Source organism: Podarcis erhardii (assembly GCF_964252035.2).
Source record: "Podarcis erhardii genome assembly, chromosome: 9".
Classification (NCBI taxonomy): Eukaryota; Metazoa; Chordata; class Lepidosauria; order Squamata; family Lacertidae; genus Podarcis; species Podarcis erhardii.
In genome coordinates this window covers 67,269,204-67,290,165 of record NC_138512.1, presented here as the reverse complement: position 1 = coordinate 67,290,165, position 20,962 = coordinate 67,269,204, and the positions used below count along the sequence as shown (strand labels likewise).

Genomic DNA, 20,962 nt, shown 5'->3' with positions numbered 1-20,962 from the left:
GGCAGCCCTGCTTAGGGAAGTTTTTAATGTTTGATGTTTTATCGCTTTTTTAATTAATATTCTGCTGGGAGCTGCCCAGAGTGGGTGGGGTATAAATAAATAGATGATGATTATGATTATGATGATTATGCATGTCTAAAAAGTGTATCACCAACATGAAATGTTTGGAAAGCTCTGCATTAAACATTTCAAAGCGATGTAACAATTTATTTTGTTGTTGCTGCTGTCTTCTGTCCTGAAGGCATCACTTCACAAAGCTGTGAGCAGTGGCGTAGCGTGGGGGGTGCAGGGGGGGCCGGCGGCACCGGGTGCAACATATGGGGGGGGCGCTCGCACTCGAGTGCTGAAATCCACGGGTTAGGGGGCGCAAATAACTTGCCTTGCCCCGGGTGCTGACAACCCATGCTACGCCACTGGCTGTGAGGGGTGCATAAAATCATTGTGTTAAAAAAATAAAAAATAAAAAATAAAAAATAAAAATCCTTGATATGGCATGTGATTTTGCAGGGCTGAATTTAGGGAAGAGGAGCTTATGGGTTTTCTTCCCTCTCCCCCTTTGCCCCCCCATATGTATTTGCATACTGCCAACACAAGAGCACACTCAGATCTGAGACCTACCATTCCCAAGTTCCCAATCCATTTCATAATTCTGGGATTCAGTGTAATTCAAAATCAGCTGGGCGTTTGAGCTGTCCCACTGGTTGCCTCTCCTCAGCAAAGCGTTGAGTCCAAAGATCAGGTGCAGATTGGCGCAGCGTGCAAAGTCGTACAGAATATCCACTGTACTTCCTGTGAGCAGGTGGGAAAATAAGGACAAAGGGTCATGTTACAAGGAGGAAATCCCAGGAAAAAAATCCCCCCCGCCCCCCCGGAATCCTAGGTCAGAAAAATCATCTCACTGGAGAAGGTCCACCAGCGAAGATGAATCACAAAATCATAAAAATGTAGAGTTTGAAGGGACCTACAGTGGCTGCTTAAAATTGCACGAACCACAGTTACACATTTTTCTTATCTTCTAGTTTGGCCCAAGTTCGCACAGTCTGAAACAGCATATAACAAATGTGTGGAAGCAGCAACTGCAAAGTTTGTTATATACAGTTGTGATAAGAATATTAATGCAGAGGGTTACACGTTGTAAAGTTTAATTGCAGTACAGAGTCCAGAAAAAAACATTTGTAATTTTCTGCTTGTTATTCTTTTTTCTCTTAAAAAAGAATATATTTTCTTGCAGATTGGGGGAGACCCCCATTACCCTAGAAATTACCGTATTTTTTGCTCTATAAGACTCACTTTTTCCCTCCTAAAAAGTAAGGGGAAATGTGTGTGCGTCTTATGGAGCAAATGCAGGCTGCGCAGCTATCCCAGAAGCCAGAACAGCAAGAGGGATTGCTGCTTTCACTGCGCAGCGATCCCTCTTGCTGTTCTGGCTTCTGAGATTCAGAATATTTTTTTATTGTTTTCCTCCTCCAAAAACTAGGTGCGTCTTGTGGTCTGGTGCGTCTTATAGAGTGAAAAATACGGTAATAAATTGTAGGATTTCTGATTATGTGGAGTATTGAAGGGAAGATTGCAGGCCAATGGGAAAACATAGGCTAAGCTTCCTTTTCAAGCCAGGGCTTCTCCTGGGATTGAGGTGTTAACATGACAAAAGCTGTTGATTCCTCTAAGAGCAGGGTGGCCATCTCTCAAGAGACTGCGATCTACTTTCACAATAAAAAACTGCCAGTGATCTACCCCTGTTTTTTTTTGGGGGGGGGGGTTCAGCTCAAAGTGGTTGAACTTTTTTTTAGAGAGGAGAAAACCCCATTTTTAAGGGGTTAAAAAAGAAGCTTTTGGTGGGGGGACTTCTGTTTTTTGGGGGGGTTAAAGGCAAGGGACACTCACAAAAAGATCACTATGGATGCAAACAGCAGCACAGAGAAAGCTCCATCTTCCCTTCCAGAGATCGAACAACAATAGAGGGCGGGGTGAGGGGGTGGGGCAGGAGTCAGTTTTAGCGACACTAAGGAAAGGGAGCCAGAGATTGACCGTGATCTACCAAAACCTTGCAGGGATCTACCAGTAGATCACGATTGACCTGTTGGACATTCCTCCTCTAAGAGGAATTATTGGTCCTGGACAGACAGAGGTTGCCACATTGATGGGTTTGAGATGTCAGGAAAAGCGTGTCTTTAGTAAGGTGTGCTGGGAAGAACGGAGAGAGAGAAAGACTGGGATCCATTTTGGGCTGGCTGGCTGAAGGGCGGCTGGAGAGCTGCCTTTGACTCCAGGGCTGCTCTGCTGTGGGGAACAAGCCCTGCTTAAGATGACCACGCTATAAAATCCAGACTCCTTCCATGCAGGCTGAAGGTGTAAATAGGTGAATTCACCATATTTCTTAAAGCTACGACAGTCTCGGCTGTGTCTCAATTCTCCAAAGGAACACAGACCCTGGGTGAGTGCCTGCAACCCCCTGGGTTCTTGCTACCGCTTGGCAGAAAGTAGAGGTGGCACCTAACCCCTGTAACAATATTATATTGGTGGCAAAAATGCTTTCTACACCTCTTGTTCCTGGAGAGGCAAAGAGGACAGACTTGCCAGAGTGTTTGCCCACCTCGCCTGGGAGAGATTCAGGACATTTTATCCTCAATTAATTCCCACTGCAGTGAAAGACTCCTCCATGGCTGGTAATCCAAGGTGCCACTTCCATTAGATTCAGAAGACACCTCTGGACCTTAAATTGAGGCTCACTCAACAAAAAATAATATTTAGAATATACTGGACCCCATTACGGTTGTTTAAAAAAGGGCTATCTAAGGTATCTAACTGCTGGAGATGCAATAGGGATAATGGTTCTCTGAAACATGTTTTTTTCATTGTCCAATGTTGAAAGATTTTTGGCAGAAGGTAACTGAAACTATCAACTATGGAACAACCTTACATTTACAGAGCAAAATATCCTCTTGAATAATATACCCAGCACATGGAACCTTACAAATACTGTAATAGGCTAAGATCTGGCAAAGCACAATAACAACTTTATTTTCCCTTCTACATGGCAGTTTGAATCCCTGCGATGGGGTAAGCTCCTGTTGCTCTGTCCCAGCTCCTGCCAACCTAACAGTTCGAAAGCATGTCAATGTGCAAGGAGATAAATAGGTACCGCTCCAGCGGGAAGGTAAACGCCATTTCCGTGCGCTGCTCTGCTTCGCCAGAAGCAGCTTAGTCATGCTGGCCACATGACCCGGAAGCTGTACGCCGGCTCCCTCGGCCCATAAAGTGAGATGAGCACCGCAACCCCAGAGTTGTCCACAACTGGACCTAACGGTCAGGGGGCCCTTTACCTTTAAAGGTAAAGGTAATTAGCAGAGCTCATTAAGTTTCCAGACCCCGTCATTTTCAGCAAACAGCGAAGAGAGAGACCTTCCAATTAGCGTGTGGTGGTTGCAAGTGTCTTACGCGTAATGGTTGTGTTTCGGGGCCTCTTCCTGGATTCCTCCCAGAGGATGACCATTTCCTGGAAAGGCCACTGAGACTGCAGTTGCTCTATGACGTCCATAGGCGTGGATCTGAATCCACAAACATCTGCAGCATCTGTGGCAGCAGAGAGAGGAGAGAGAGAGAAAGAGAACACACAACAGCAATCAACATTTCAGGGTGATGATCTCACCAGCAGGAACAGTGAACCTTTTGAAGTCCAATAATAATAATAATAATAATAATAATAATAATAATAATAATAACAACAACAACAACAACAACAACAACAACAACAACAACAACAACAATAGTAATAGTTTATTATTTCCCTTCTCATCTGGCTGGGTTTCCCCAGCCACTTTGGGCGGCTTCCAACAGAATATTAAAATACGACAATCTATTAAACATTAAAAGCTTCCCTAAACAGGGCTGCCTTCAGATGTCTTCTAAAAGTCTGGTAGTTGTTTTTCTCTTTGACATCTGGTGGGAGGGCGTTCCACAGGGCGGGTGCCACTACCGAGAAGGCCCTCTGGGTCCCTTCCAACTTTACAGTTCTATGAGTCTGTGAAATGCAATTGACTGTAGTTCATTATCCTGATCGAGTATTGGAACGCTGCAATAATGTCAAAAAATTGCAATTTAAAAAACTGATAGATCCATCGACTAAAATCTGACTCTAAACTCATCAAAACTTATTTCAGTTCGCAGTCCTATCCAATATAGATTTTCCCGAATTCTTCGGGGCAAGACCAACCCCTAGCAATGAGTGTCAGTTGCCTGATCTTGTGTGCAGAGTGCCTGGGGGAGGCCCTTGCAAAAGACGCCAAGAGGCCCTGTGTAAAAATACAGCACTGTCAGCAGCTCCCAGTGCCTGAAACTGGATGAAATTGACATTTACAGTTAGTATAATAGGACTGCTGACACCCGTCTATGAAAAGCCTGTGCAGAAGTTCTAGAACAGATAATATTTTTTTACCCACTTGGCCTCACAGATTGATAGCAACCATTAACGCCACTAACAGAGGGAGCCTGGCTTTTGTTGTTTCAGCCAACTCAGGAGAGAGCAGGCTTTCCTGTGCTCCGTTTTCCTTGCGGAAAAGCTGCCTCTCTAATTTCCTAAAGCGAAAGGTGCCGGTTGTCAGGGTAACCTGAAAGCCAAGGCAGGCCTGAGGAGCCTAGGAAGTTGCCTTATACCTGGGTCAGACAAATGGTCCCTCTAGTTCAGTGTTGTCCACTCTGACTGGCAACAGCTCTCCAGGGTTTTAGGTACTGTTAATGGAGAAATCTGAGGGCTCCCTTGGACAAAAAACAAGGACACCAGCCAGGAATGCCAGAGCAAAACAGCAGCCAGTAGGCTTGGTCTTTATTGAAGACTGTTGCGACAGGACTCCCACCTGCCACAAGGTGGAACAAGATGGAAAGATGGAAGCCCCGAACAAAAGAGAACCCAGACTTTTATTAGCTGCTAATTCCTTGGGACACAGGTGGCACTGTGGGTTAAACCACAGAGCCTAGGACTTGCCGATCAGAAGGTCGGCGGTTCGAATCCCCAAGATGGGGTGAGCTCCCGTTGCTCGGTCCCTGCTCCTGCCAACCTAGCAGTTCGAAAGCACGTCAAAGTGCAAGTAGATAAATAGGTACCACTTCAGTGGGAAGGTAAACAGTGTTTCTGTGCGCTGCTCTGGTTTGCCAGAAGCGGCTTAGTCATGCTGGCTACATGACCCGGAAGCTGTACGCCGGCTCCCTTGGCCAGTAAAGCGAGATGAGCGCTGCAACCCCAGAGTCGTCTGTGACTTGACCTAGTGGTCAGGGGTCCCTTTACCATATGTGCCACAGCTAGGGATGGGGAAAGAATTTGATTCAGTTCATATGCAAAGGCAAGCCTAACTAATTTCCACTTTCGAAAATGGTAAGCAAACTAAAATGCAGACATCCTTTGAAATTCATGCTTCCACAAATTTTGCAGTGCAGTACTCCAGCTGAGCAGTGTGTAGAAAAGAAAAGCATATACCAGGATAAAATGCCCTGTTCTGCTTCGCCAGAAGCGGCTTAGTCATGCTGGCCACATGACCCGGAAGCTGTACGCCGGCTCCCTCGGCCAATAAAGCGAAATGAGTGCCGCAACCCCAGAGTCGGCCACAACTGGACCTAATGGTCAGGGGTCCCTTTACCTTTTAATTCCTTGTTACACCCCCCACCTATATCGCTAATACATCATGGTTACATCATAAAAGGGGAGGTCTGGTGGCAGTAATCTGAGCATCCTGGACCCTGCCCCATGGGTCCCCTTGTCCTCCACCAAACACCCATCAAGTGTAACAAAAGAGATATTTACAGTTCCCTATTTCCCAGCCAAGTTAATCACACCCTTTTGTCTTCATCTGGGTTTGTTATTTCTGGAATGGCTACCTGTCTGGCACTCAGGTATCAGAATGCCAGGAATTATCACTCAGGCATGAGTAGCTGAGCTCACATGTCTATAAGAATTTCTGAAGTTTTCCCAGTGAGCCAGTACATAGATACATTTATCAGTGAATTGTTACATTTGGTATTGTGCAGCAGAGGCCCTTTGAATAGCTAGGAAGAAACTGATGAAGTGTTTTGTGGGGACAAATCACAAAAGTGATTGTGCTGATTTTGGTAGTGGGCTGCATGTGCATGATATCTGCTGGAGGGGCAACTCCCCTCCCCAACCTATACATAAATTCCTCCAACAGTACCTAGCTCTCCTAGCTCTTTTGATACCTCCCTCTTGTGTAGAGGCAATACCATTGAGACTGCATAATGATCCACACTTGGAAAATGAATCTGCTTCTTGCATAGAGGATGGTGTCAACTAGTTTTTATGCTGAATATTCTTCATAATCCATCACTCTTTCATCTCTGAAAATCAAAGGCATGCATAATTGCTTTTGCCACCCAGTGCCCATCTGCTTTGACTCTGTGCTTGGTGAGACTTGCTCATGTGTAAGTGCGCTGCAGCTTGCAACCTTTCGGCTCCAACCTACCTTGTTTAGCCAGCAAATTCTGGCAAACCTCTTCCTCTGCCGTTGGTTTCTCTTCAGGATCAAAGATCAAGAAGTCTGTCTTGGTGCCGCCAAATCTCACGAAGCCAGGAGATAAACCTCTTGCCAATGTGCGCAGTTTTGTAGAGCTGGGAAAGTGAGAACGCAGAGAAATTGAAAGGAAACACCTTTTCATCCTGTTGGCTTTGATTCATCATCATCCATTCAGCTCATTCAGTTCATATCAGGCGCTTCTAGACTGTGGCAATTTTGGGGTGGGGTTCAATCACAACTTGGTAAATTAAGGCAGTGCAATTCAAGCTGATTTGGAGCTTTTGTGAAACGAACCTGCTTCCTCAAACAATTAGAGTTTTTGTGATAAGGAAAGCGATGGAAAAGCAAGCTGGAAAGTGTAGGTTAACACCTAGTAACATCATCTAACCTCCCCACAAACAAATCAGAATAAGTGCTCAATAAACAGGCCAACCAGAGGTGACCTTATTCTCTGCTCAGTAGTTCCAGAAACTATGTGTGGTACCCAAGTATCAACCTACCCCTCTACAGTTTTGGTGCTGCATGTGTAGAATTCAGCTGGGAGTAAGATGGGGACAAAACTGGAATGAGCTGGCTCTGCTTGTCATTGCCTCTGGCGCCATCTGCTGTTCACCTCCCCTCCTTCTGCCCTATGGGACCAGTTTCCTCTGTGTTTTAGAGAGCTGGGAGGGGAGATACGCCTAGAGATCCAGTCTTAGATCTCCCACATTGTGTGTGGTTTGGTGCTGAGCAATCTCCTCCAGTCTGAAGTGTTTAATTGAACACGGCTGTTGGGACAGAAAGCGAAGAGAACCACTAGGAGGATTTCCTTTGCCAAGCCTGACACAGCAGTGGCCTGTGACTCATCATGTGTTCAACTTTCTTTCTCTTTTGCCTACATGCAATATTTGTAACTCTAAATATAAAGACGGCATATAGACATCTTAAGAGTTTCAAAGCTTGCACCAGCAATTTAAGCATCACATGAAAGGCTCTCTTCAAAGCAAACTTCTTGTGTCTGTTTAAGAAAGGAAGAGCAACAGAATGCAGACTAGTTTCAAGCTCTCCTGCCTGCTATATTTACTGACAATATACCACTGCGGGTTTTGATGTCTTTTCAGCACCACAGCTAAAGATATTTCCTCTCCCCAGGGCTTAATCTGGATCAGAATTCAGCAGAATTCAGCTCCAGAATCTGTTTCCATCACCAGCATCCAGTGTATCTGAAAGAATAACAACAAGCAATGCCTCTGGGCATGTGTGGAGTGCATTTCCCTTCACTGCCAGGTAACTGCAGCCTGGTCTACTCACTCAGGGTTAAGAACCATGGTTTGCAGGATCTAGGCCTTTTATTTGAACAGAGATTCTCTAATACTTTGTCCTATGGTAAAACTGTTACTGGACTGGAGTAGATTAGCAGTGGTGGTGCATTGCATCAGGTGAGATCTCTCCTGATCCCTACACACAGAAAAAATAGCATATCAAGGACAAAGTTACGCAAGAACCCTTTTTCTAGTTTTCCCTGTTATTTGGATGTTTGAATATTATGCTAAAAATGAATGAAATGCAGCTAAAATATTATGTTCGTTTTTCACATGGTCTAATCCTTCCCCTGCCCACCCCCCTAATATTCTTAAGAGGGTCTCTTCTCCAGTCTTCAGAGAGCAGCTGGAAGTGGGGAGGCAGAAAAAGGTCCTCTTTTCCTTCCAACCTGCAGTTTTGATCTGAAATTTTCTGTGCAGTACTGCGCCCAGAGCTCAGAAACTGCTCTCGCTAATGAAATTCCCTGTCACAAAATGTGCTTAGAACAGCGGGAGTTTTGAACGCTGCTTGTAACGTTATAAATGAAATATATATATTTTTCTTTCTTTTGTGGGATCGAGCACAAGGCATCAGATTTGCACCTCTCATCAGCTAAATGGCAAATATGCAGCAGCTCAGCAGCCACCAACAACTTCCTGGTTGGAGCTGATAAAATACCAGGGTTAAATAAAGGACTCGCCTGATAAAGTGATAACAAGTTTGTTTCTTACTCCACTTTTCTTCTGCTTTTGAGAGCCAAGGTTCAAAGGGCGCCCAGCGAAAGAACATGGAAATGAAAACTATATCCATTGTACACGAAGAAATGCTAGGAGGTTGTGTAAAATTGAGGAACAAAGATATAAGGAGTGTGCAGATTCATTACATAATATAAAATACAGTTTGACATCTTTGGCATGTTTCTAGCCCTCAGGATGGTAAACAGGAGCATAATAATCTGTAGCCCATGTTGCAGAAAGGGGTGATCCCCATAGTCAATACTCAGAGTAGACCCACTGAAATCAAGGAGTTGAAGTTAGCCAAGTCCATTGATTGCAATGGGTATGCTCTGGGTATTGACTCAGATGGGTAGAACACAATACACGGATATTAGTGATTCTGCCATAGTGGAAATAACAAACTTGGCATATGAATTCTCACAGTATTGAGCTGTATTCTGAGCTGAGATCCTGAAATTTGTACTCTGTAATTAAACTGGAGACATGTGAGCATATATGCCAGTTTTGTTCCTGTGTGGCTGGCTTTCATCAGGCTATGCACCCAAAGCCAGTAGCCACTGTTAGCACATGCTCAGAAGCTAATTGCTTTAACTCCTTCCTTTTGAATGGAAAAAAACCCTTTATTTGCTTTTCAGAAGGGGAGCTGTGTTAAATCTCTTGCAGCAAAAACTAATAATAATAATAATAGTAATAATAGTAATAATAATTTATTATTTATACCCCGCCCATCTGGCTAGGTTTCCTCAGCCACTCTGGGCGGCTCCCAACAGAACATTAAAAACACGATAAAAGATCAAACATTTAAAACTTCCCTAAACAGGGCTGCCTTCAGATGTCTTCTAAAAGTCAGATAGTTGTTTATTTCCTTGACATCTGATGGGAGGGCATTCCACAGAGCGGGCCCCAATGCCATTTCCCCATCACATCATCAACTGCAAAAATCCAATTATAATGTTTCTAAGTGCATTTTTTTGGTGCTAGAGTGACAGAGTGCTTTAATCTACTTCAGTTGTGCAAACCTAAATTCACAGCATCCCTCCTTCAAAAGAGTAACTGTCTGGAGGCACCCAGACAGATGCCACAACCTTCTTCTTAATGTGCTTGAAATGTTAAAATTGGGATGTTTTTGGAGAACAATACCTGGGTTCCTGTTGGAGAATCAATTGGCTTGGAAACGCCACGTATTATCTGTGTTCAGCTAGCACAGCAGTGATCTGTCCATTGTGGCACAGTGGTTAAAATGTCTGACATTTGAGACATAGGATGAAATACCCATTCAGCAACAAAGCTCAGTGGGAGACCTTGGGCCAGCCATTATCTCTTAGTCTAGCCTACCTCACAGGGTTGTTGAGAGGAAAACCATGTTTACTGCACCCTGAGTTCCATGAAGAAAAGCCAGGATAAAAAAAAATAAAAAATATAAAAAATAAAACAGAGTAAATAAATATCTGGGCTACCTTGTGAATCCTGCAGCCAGGAGATTTCTCTGGTGGTTACCAGGAATGTTTTTTAAAAAATAAAAACCATGGCTTATTTGGCTTTGCATGTATGAAAACCTCCAGTCCTGTACTATTCATGACTTGAAATTCTGCTCTGGGAAATACAGTAGAGTTGCTATACCTCCGAAATTTTCCAGACATAGCCAGGATTTGGCCATCGGAAACAGTGTCCAGGCAGAAATCACTTTAATGTCCAGGGAAATCTGGATGTATGGTAACCCATGTCGTAAGTGTAAAATTTGGTGGTGTTGTTTTTTTTTAAAAAAAGTGAAAAAGTATTTTCACTTTTTGGAATATGGCAACCCTAGAATACAGTGCCTCTGCTCCAATCACCCCTTTACAATACCCAAATTGCACTGAAGAAGAGTAAGAGTTTGGATTTGATTTCCCGCTTTATCACTACCCTAAGGAGTCTCAAGGGACGCGGGTGGCACTGTGGGTTAAACCACTTAGCCTAAGACTTGCCAATCAGAAGGTCAGTGGTTCGAATCCCCGCAACGGGGTGAGCTCCCGTTGCTCGGTCCCTGCTCCTGCCAACCTAGCAGTTCGAAAGCACGTCAAAGTGCAAGTAGATAAATATGTACCGTTCCAGCGGGAAGGTAAACGGCGTTTCCGTGCACTGCTCTGGTTCATCAGAAGCAGCTTAGTTATGCTGGCCACATGACCCGGAAGCTGTACGCCGGCTCCCTCGGCCAATAAAGCGAGATGAGCGCCACAACCCCAGAGTCAGCCACGACTCGACCTAATGGTCAGGGGTCCCTTTACCTTTACCTTTAAGGAGTGTTAAAGTGGCTAACAATCCCCTTTCCCTTCCTCCCCCACAACAAACACTCTGTGAGGTGAGTGAGGCTAAGAGACTTCAGGGAAGTGTGACTAGCCCAAGGTCACCCAGCAGCTGCATGTGGAGGAGCAGGGAAGCGAACCCAGTTCACCAGATTACAAGTATACTGCTCTTAACCACTGCACCACACTGTATGAATTAATGTGCAAAAAATATTGCAAGTCAACTGAGGACTCTTCCTTTCGAGAGAAAAAAGAGCATGCGATCTTCCTTTTGAGCTTCCAACAATTTGGCGCTCTGCAAGCCAATGTTCACATCGCCAACCCAAATCAGAGGCGGTTTAGCAAGTGGCCAGGCAGCCCCCAAATCTACACAGTGCTTTTAGCTGCTCCAAGGCTAACTACAGGAAGGTATATAGGCTGCACTTAACAAAACAACAAGAACACATGCCTTGATCCATTTTAAAACTGCTGGAATGTGGCTACGTGTAGCAGAACAAGATGTCAACTATCTCAACAGCAAGGGGAAACAGGATTCTCCCGGCATATCTTACCAGCCAAAGCACCCTGAGCGAACCACAGGAAATGTCAAAGCGAAAATGGTCAGATAATTAAGAGTGCATTTGCACTCCTTAATCCCAAGGATGCCAGCTCATTCATCCTTGCCACCCTACAGCCAGAGGGTAAAGTGGCAACCAGGAAAGGGGGAAAGTGTCACAGGGTGAGTCTTATAAAGGAAAACAATGTGCCTATAAAAGGCCATGGAAGTCAGGGGTCACATGTGCATGATAGAATCCTAGAGTTGGAAGGGATCCTGAAGGGATCTAGTCCAACCCCCTGCAATGCAGTGTGATAGGAATTTTGAGGTCTTAGATATATGTTAAATGTTCATAAGTGTACCAACCAAGCATGTACATAGATCAGCACAGGAAGACCGACCTGAAACCATTTTTGATTCCCAAACTGACCAAATGTTTTCTCTGCAAGGTCAAAGGGAAATGGAAAAGCCTCCCCATTGTCTTTTCCTTCACAAATCCAGTCTTAAGGGCACATTTAAGATATGAATAGGGTGTGAGGCTGTGACCTGGCTCAGGAACTAAGTTTTTATCATTATAAAAGACTGGCCAGGCTCCCCAGGCAATCCAATCAAGTGACCATTAAACAGGTAACCTGTCAGACGAGATAAACAACACACTCAGATTTCTGCTGTAGACCGCCTTTTCTGTGATGTAGGTATGATGTATCTGGGGGGTGATCTTAGGTTACACCCCTTCTGTGATGTATGTATGATGTATGGAGGGGTGGTCTTGAGCTCCAGGGCAGGGAATTTAAAATGTCTATATAAGGGCAGGCACACCTTGGTTCTGGGTTCCTCCTCCCTCCTGCATGTGGTGAGTGAGGATCCTGTTGCGTGTCAAAACCCCTCCCACCAGAAAGAAAGACACAGGACACGATGTTTAAGTTTTAATGGGCATGAAATGGCCACAACTTTATTGATTAGAGGATTGAAGGTATTGGCCCTAGGCATTGGCTCCTATCAGCTACCCGGGATGATGACCGGGAAGGGTTAACACGAACCGTGGGAGAGCCTGTTGAAGTACGCCAACTAGGATCCCACGGGTGTCACCGCTTGGGGCGTGCCGGGGGCCCTTACCAAGCTAGGTTTCGGACAAGACAACGCCCCTCGGAGTCCTCTACCGGACTACCCCATTTCCTGGGGGAAGGTGATGGCGTTCCTTCCCCCCCATCCATTTGCATAACAATAGAACCCCAGCCAATGCCTAACCGCCAATACGGGGAAAGTTGTGACGTTTGCTATGAGGTAGGCGAAAAAACCAAATGGCAGAAAGATTGCCAACTTGGAAAAATTCCTACCAGGCCCCTTGCGGCGACCAACCGAAGTCCATAGCAAGGTCATGACGACCTACGGCTGCCTAAGTATCTAAGGGTGGGTGGGATGGGCAAAAAACCTCTCAGCTGGTCGGGAGTGAAGAGGGCGGACCCTGGGCATGCCCGGCTTAAAATACATAAAGCCACGCCTCCCCCTGGCCTGCCGATAGGCGGCCAGGGTCGCGGGCACGCCCAGGGATTCCCCCAGTTCTCGCGGGGGGCCAAGGACAGCCCCCGCGCCTGGGGGGAGGGGCTAGACCGCAACCCCCTCTCCTCCCCAGGGTCGGAAATGGCTTTGCAACAGATCAATAAAGATCAGGCTTACTAGCTGCTTTGCTTCTCAATATAATCTGGTTGGCCTCTGTTCTTATCTCCTACCAATAGGGAACCTACGTAAGGACTCTATATGGGCTCTTGGATACCCCATAAGGGAAAAAAGGGCAGGTTTTTGTTTACAACAGTAGGACTATGCAGCTGTCCCATTCAGGGATCGAACCTGCAACCTTGGCCTTATCAGCACCCTGCTCTAACCAACTGAGCTAGTTTAATCTGGGTTGTCTATTGCGTTTTAATTGTGTGTGTCCTCCAAGAAGCTCTGGGCAAATATATGGTTCTTCCCACCCCCACCCCCACCCCCACCCCCACCCCACCCCACCCATTTTATATTCAAAACCACCCTACAAGGGAGGTTAGACTGAGAGTCACCAGAGGTCACCCAGAAAGTTTCACTGCTGAGCTGAGATTTTGATCTAGGTTCCCCTCTGTCCTAGTCCACCATGGTGCCTGGGAGATTCTATTTTACATTTAGATTCCCCAAGGAGCTCAGGGTGGCATACATGGTTTGCCCCTCCCCATTCTCTCCTCACAACAGCCCTTTGAGGTAGGTTAGGCTGAAAGACCATGTGACGGGATCAAGGTAACCAAGCGAGCTTCATGGCTGAGTTTGAACCCCAGTCGCCTAGTGTTCTACCACGGTGCAAGCATAATGCTGGTGGTCAACAAAAGAGATTTAAAGGCTTTCTCAAGGCAAATCTTTAAAAATGTAGCATAAACACCGACAACTGGGAAACACTGGCCTGCGAGCACTCCAGTTGGAGAATAGCCTTTTCCAAAGGTGTCATGGGCTTTGAAGACACTCAAACTCAGGGAGGGAGAAACGTGCTAAGAGGAAGGCATGCTTGACAAACCCTCGCCGTGATCAACTCCACCCGGAAACCTATGTCCCCACTGTGGAAGGACGTGTGGATCCAGAATTGGCCTCCACAGTCACTTACGGACTCACTGTTAAAACCGTGTTTGTGGAAGACAATCTTACTCAGCTACAAGGGATCGCAAAAGAAGAAGAAGAGCAAGCATACAGTTCCCTTTCTGTAGTTTCAATAGATATTAACATATGAAACTGTAATTATTTTTAAATGGGTTTTAGCAACTGCTGTGATGTCAAGTGTACGATTCCACATTAATTAACCCTATTTATCTAGTGAGATCTAATGCGTTCTAAGGTTACAATTTACAATCCTAAACTTCGCAGGTTTAGGATCAAGGTCCCCAGGCTACAGAATAAATATACAGCCCTGCCAGCTCAAGGTTGGGTCAGGCCAAGGAGGTGCCCTTCTGAATCCCTGGGGTCACATCAAGTACCCGACCCGGTTGACTGCTGGCACAAGGCCTGGAGATAGACCTCCAGGTTTATACAGTCATTACTGGGACCTTTCTAAGAAATCCTTTGCTGCCACAGCGAGAAATTGAGAAAGAGGCAAGCATATAGCCCAGGGGTAGGCAACCTAAGGCCCATCGGCCGGATCCGGCCCAATCGTCTTCTCAATCCGGCCCGCGGACGGTCTGGGAATCAGTGTGTTTTTATATGAGTAGAATGTGTCCTTTTATTTAAAATGCATCTCTGGGTTATTTGTGGGGCATAGGAATTCGTTCATTTTTTGCCCCAAAATATAGTCCAGCCCACCACATGGTCTGAGGGATGATGGACCAGCCCACGGCTGGAAAAGGTTGCTGACCCCTGATATAGCCCATTGGAGGCACAGTTTGTAGGCAGAAGGAGAACCTGGAAAAACTCCCACTTCAACAGCACTTGAAATCTTGGCAATGTCTACATCTCTATGCTTCAATTGAAGGACCAGAGACGTCATATTTAAGAAGATGTATTGTTTCTACACTGCCATCAGTTTATATGGAATTTTACAGAGTTTCCTAAGTGAAAAGGCAAGTTTAGGTCTCTGCCTGCAAGGAGCTTATGTTCTAAATTTGACAGTGGAGTTAGAGACCTTCTGTGCCTCTGATTATATGCAGAGTGCCTTTTAATTCTGAGAAAAACAGCCCCCTCTTCCTAACTAGGAATTACGGGCAAAACCTAGCGCAGAAAGTATTAGCTCGTGGCTGGCATGTTCAGACTTCTATAGCCCTTTAGTTAGAAGAAATTTGGACGAAGCATTTCAAAAAGGGAAGTTTCAGCTGCAGGCAAAAACCAAGCAAGAGATTTTTCAGCTTTGAAACAAGTTTTCTCTCTCTCTCTCTCTCTCTCTCTCTCTCACGCAAAACTTCAGGGGAAACCCAGCTTGGGACTTGCATCTTCACTCACGAACCCTGCACCGATCTCCGGCATCGTCATCCGCTGCAAAGCAGGCAGCAGCTCGTTAGGTGCAGTTCCCCCCCCCCCTTTTCCCCTGTTGGTAAACAGCCTTCTCGTAAGGCGCAGCGGGCAAGATCCCGCACACACCCAAAAAGGGGGGCGAAACCAGAAAACAGCGAGCCTGGCGTGACCTACCCCAGGAAGGTGATGAATCTGGGATCCGTGGCTAGGTTGGCATCGATGGTGAGAGACAGGAAAAACGGGCTGACCTCCCTGGCCGGCTGCTCGGGCAGATGAATGCTCAGCACAGCCGCCTCGCTTTGGCCGGGATCCGCCCAGGAGCCCCCGGTCAGCGGAGCCCGGCAGAGAAGCGCCAGGATCAGTCCCAGCCGCGGCAGCATCCTGCGTCCCAGCGCGCGCTTGGCGAGATCGGAAGAAAATAGATCCTCGCCAGCGCTTGCTCTTCCTGCTGCTATTTCTACTACTGCCACTGCCTGCCTGCCTCTGGAAGGTGGAGGAGGAGGAGGAGGGAGCGCGCATTTCTGCGTCCCAAGCGCTGCCCTGCCTCCTGTTGCGGTGTTTTGGGAAAGGCAAGAACGATCCGCCCTCCGATTCAGTCACCCGACGCGCAAAGACGCGCAGAGGGGACGACCCAGATCAGGCGGCAGAGGCAGTCTTGGAGGTGGTTGGGGAAGAGTTCCCACGTTCAGGGGGATCCGGCATCAGTCCGTCCACCCACCCATCCACCCACACCCACACCCTCCAGCGAGGCCTTAAATGGCTCGCCACCCCAGGGGACTGAGCTTGAGGATATAGGTGCCATGGCCACCCAGAACAGAGTGCCTCTGGGCCTGTACAAAGTGCAGCCCTCGGTAGCAGACTGACCGAGGTCTAGCTTCACGTGGTGGTGGTGGTGGTGGTGGTGGGCACCCACATACACCACCCCCACACACCTACAGCACCTGCCCCATAGGAGCCAACTTCTGGGGGCCAAGGTCCCAGTGGCGTAGCGTGGGTTGTCAGCACCCGGGGCAGGGCAAGTAATTTGCACCCCCTAACCCGTGGATTTTAGCACTCAAGTCTCTTCCACTAGATTAGTGCGTGCCCCCCCCCCAATGTTGCGCCCGGTGCGGCCGGCCCCCCCTGCACCCCCCCATGCTACGCCACTGCAAGGTCCCTTCAGTCTCCACCATAAAATACTTGAGGGGAGTGTTTACCCTCCCCCCCCCAAGTTGTTGGGCATTGCATGTTTGATAAGGCATACTCTCAGGAAAACAGGTTTAGGATTGCTGCCTTTAGGAAGGGTCAGATTTGGGGCCTGAGGGCAGCCTCAGGGTTGTGAGGATAAAAGAAGACCACCATGAATAATACCCTGAGCAATTTGGGAGGCAGGCGAAATTAGACACACACACAGAGAGAGAGAGAGATTTGCTGTCTCTGCTCATGTTGTTTGCCAGTCCTGCCTATGTCCTCCATCAATGCTTCACCCCAAGATTGTGATGAGGCACCGCAAACCTTCCAATGGGGTGTGTGTGATGACAGCCTTACAATTTTATGACTATAGGAAGATAAAAATACAGCATAACAAAAACTGTCTTGGTGGGCCATGATATGAACGCCGGACTTGCTGGCTCACGAGTTGTGCAGCTCCGTTCTTCATGGATAGGGTTCAAATGATGTCGGAGATAGAATTAATAGCCTTTGAAACAATCCTATTTATGTTTGCAATTGACTTTTCCCCATGTCCGTTCTCTCCTCCCCCACGTTTTGTCATTTGCTGCTTCCCACAAGCCACCAAGTTATTAGCAGAGCGTGCATCAGATTTGAATGATAAGACTACAGAGAAAAAGCCTGGGAGAGTGACAACCACAAAGTATGTGTGCATCCTATTTCCCCTACACACTTCCTCCAAGGAGATGGTATATATACATGGCTTTCCCTCCTTCCCACTTCATCATCACGACAACCCTGGAAGGTAGGTCTGGTGCTGAAAGAGTCACTTGCCCATGGACACTGTCTGAACTGTCTGGCTGAAGAGGGACTGGGGTCACCCCATCCTAGTCCATGCTACTAACAACAACAGTGAGCGAGGAAAAACGGTTCCCCTTTTTTTGCTGCAAATTCTAGTGACCTTTTCAAGAAAACAGGAACCCGTACTTTTGCTCGCATGCATTCAAGTAAAACTTTTGTATGTATCTCCAGGAAATCCACATCCTGTTGACTGGGATACACCTTGCAAATCAGAACAATTTACATATTTCAGAGCATGAAACAGACTCCTCCTTCTAGTTTAGCATCCTGATTTCAGTGTTTGAGCCTATGCCAGAGGCAGAATGCCTCTGAAAATGCCAATTACTGACAAGCATGGGTTGAGGAGAGGGCTGTTGTGCTCAGGCACTCTTTGCGGGCTTCCAATGAGCATCTCTTTGGCCACTGAGAGAACAGAGTACTGTCACCTGTCAGTGTGGTGTAGTGGTTAAGAGCGGTAGACTCCTAATCTTCGTGTCTCCGCTCCTCCACATGCAGCTGCTGGGTGACCTTGGGCTAGTCACACTTCTCTGAAGTCTCTCAGCCCCACTCACCTCACAGAGTGTTTGTTGTGGGGGAGGAAGGGAAAGGAGAATGTTAGCCGCTTTGAGACTCCTTCGGGTAGTGATAAAGCGGAATATCAAATCCAAACTCTTCTTCTTATGTCCTTGTGCCTATGGGAAGCCTGAAAGCAGGACCTAAACACAACAGCACCCTCCCCTATTGCTGTCCCCAGCAGCTGGCACTCAGAGGCATATCTTACTTGTGATAATTGAGGCAGAACATAGCCACTGCAGTTAGTAGCCATCGATAGCTTCCTCCACTCATAAATTTGCCCTATCGTCTTTTAAAGCTACCCAGGTTGTCGGTCATCACGACATCTATCTGGATAGCAAAGTCCATAGTTTTAACCATGGACCGTGTTAAGATGTACTTCCTGAATAATGTCTGGATCAAGCCTTATGAGGAATGGTTGAGGGAGCTGGGTATGTTTAGCCTGGAAAAGAGGAGCCCGGGAGGAGATAGGATAAGTAAAGGTAAAGGGACCCCTGACCATTAGGTTCAGTCATGGCCGACTCTGGGGTTGCGGCGCTCATCTCACTTTATTGGCCGAGGGAGCCGGCGTACAGCTTCCGGGTCATGTGGCCAGCATGACTAAGCTGCTTCTGGTGAACCAGAGCAGCACACGGAAACACCATTTACCTTCCCGCCAGAGCTGTATCTATTTATCTACTTGCACTTTGAGGTGCTTTCGAACTGCTAGGTTGACAGGAGCAGGGACCAAGCAATGGGAGCTCACCCCATCACGGGGATTCAAACCGCCGACCTTCTGATTGGCAAGTCCTAGGCTCTGTGGTTTAACCCACAGCACCACCTGAGTCCCTAGGAGATAGGATAGCCATCTTCAAACATCTCAAGGGCTGTCGCTCTTGTTTTCTCCTGCTCTGGAGGCTAGGATGGGAACAACTGTCCGACAGTGGAAAGGTCTCCATGGTGAGGTTGTGGAGTCTCCTTCCTTAGAGGTTTTTAAGCAGAGGTTGAATGGCCATCTGTCACGTATGGTCTAGTTGAGAGTTCTGCATAGCAGGGGGTTGGACCACATGATTCTCAGGGTCCCTTCCAACTCTACAACTCTATGAATCTCCCAACATTCAGCTGTTTGTGGCAGAGGCAGACCCTTTGGATTCGTGTTGCTGCTGCCTACAGAAACGGAGCTGGGCTGGGGCAACAGCAGATGTGAAGCAGGGCACCAGCAGCACTGATACTGGTTGACCTTGACGTCGTTCACGGTCAGCCCTGCCCTTGTCAGCAGCAAGAATGTCCAGTGTTGGTAGCGCTGCTCTGCAGTTCCACACTACCATATGTAAAAGGTAAAGGTAAAGGACCTTTGGATGGTTAAATCCAGTCAAAGGTGACTCTGGGGTTGTGGCGCTCATCTCGCGCTCTAGGCCGAGGGAGCCGGTGTTTGTCAGCAGACAGCTTCCGGGTCATGTGGCCAGCATGACTAAGCCGCTTCTGGAGAACCAGAGCAGCGCACGGAAACACCGTTTACCTTCCCGCTGGAGCGGTACTTATTTATCCATTTGCATTTTGATGTGCTTTCAAACTGCTAGGTGGGCAGGAGCTGGGACCGAACAACGGGAGCTCACCCTGTTGGAGGGATTTGAACCGCCGACCTTCTGATAGGCAAGCCCTAGGCTCAGTGGTTTAGACCACAGCGCCACCCTTGTCCCCACTCTCTCTAAACAAGTGCATAATTCGGAAGTGGCAGGAGTGTCTTTGATGGCTAGCAGTGCCTTTTACTGGCTACAGCTGTTCCTGGATCAGGAGAGCTTGACCACAGTTGTCCATGTACTGTTAAGTTAAGGCTGGATTACTGCAATGTGCTCTACGTGAGGCTACCCTTGAGGTATGCCTGGAGGACGCAGGTAGTTTGGCACATGGCAGCTAGGTTTATTGTGGGTGGAAAGAGCAAGCATCTAACACCCGGCTGCCACCCTGCTACAAGGCCACGTTTCAGCTTTTGGTACTTAATGCCTATACAGTTTGGACCAGGTGACTTGAGACCACCACACCCCTTACGTGACCACACCACACCCCTTACGTGGTCATTGTGTTCTGTGTGTTCTGCAGGAATTTGTCCTTCCAGTCCCCAAAATATCAGAAGCTGGCTGCACAGCAAATCAGAGCAGGGCTGTCAGTGTGGCCGCCTTGTTTTGTGGAACAGCATTCCTGTTGTTGGTGCCTACACCCTATGCTTTCCAAAAACAACACTTTTTGTTTTGACAAGTTTTCCCTACTGGATGAAAGGTCTCTGCCTTGGGTTATCATTTGGCATTGTTTTAAAGCTTCTTCTCAGTTGCTTTTTGTACAGTCTTTTAGCTGTTCATGTCTGCAAATCACCTTGAAGCAGAGGGTGTTTTGTAAGTTGTCCCTCGCCGCAGAGGTGCATCAAACACCTTCATTATACATGATACCTATTTACACTGGCTTTTGATGTTTGTGATGTATGTTTTTGGTACAACTTATTTTTGTGATCCTAAGTTGTTTTAAATGGTTTTGGTTGCTGTGACCTGCCCTGGGGCTAGGGCTGGGTGATATGTTTTTGAACATGGTGATGTCTCACTAGCTAAACACTGCGATACGCCAATATGTCACAGTGTCTGAAATAAGGATGGAGCTATATAGAGGCATTGGATGGTTTTATGGTTTTTCCTGCATTGTGATTTTTGCTGGCACCTGTTCTTGTAATTCACTGCCCCCGGCATGAGGCAGTGGATTGCTGAGCTGGCAGAGTTAACATAGGCTGCAGAAATAGAAACATTGGCTGGCTTCATGGTTTCCCCATAAGGCGAGTTTTGCGCGCAAACACATTGTGATTCGCGGTATATTGTCCAGTCAAAAATTACGAAACTGATATCACGATATAGACTTCAAACCAGTTTTGGACATGTTTAAATCTAAATCAAACAAGTGTTGGAAATGTAAAGAAGGTTATTTTTTATCATCTGTGGTGGTCTTGTAGTAAGGTTAAGGCTTACTGGGAAATGATATACAATGAATTGAAAAGGATGTTTAAAATAACCTTTGTAAAAAAACAAACAAACCAGAAGCTTTTCTTTTGGGAATTATAGGGACAGA

General features: G+C 46.9%; 1 protein-coding gene across 1 annotated transcript in view; it reads right to left on the bottom strand.

The window, feature by feature from the left end:
* Window positions 1-15,757, bottom strand: part of HPSE (heparanase) — a 28,240-nt gene extending 12,483 nt beyond the window's left edge. The window contains exons 1-4 of the mRNA XM_081877084.1: window positions 15,488-15,757; window positions 6,468-6,613; window positions 3,439-3,573; window positions 619-789 (exon numbers count right to left, since the gene is read on the bottom strand). Of these exons, the coding sequence (XP_081733210.1) occupies window positions 619-789; window positions 3,439-3,573; window positions 6,468-6,613; window positions 15,488-15,693 (658 nt within the window). The 5' untranslated portion in view covers window positions 15,694-15,757. The remainder of the gene's footprint in view (window positions 1-618; window positions 790-3,438; window positions 3,574-6,467; window positions 6,614-15,487) is intronic.
* Between the last annotated feature and the right edge of the window lie 5,205 nt (window positions 15,758-20,962).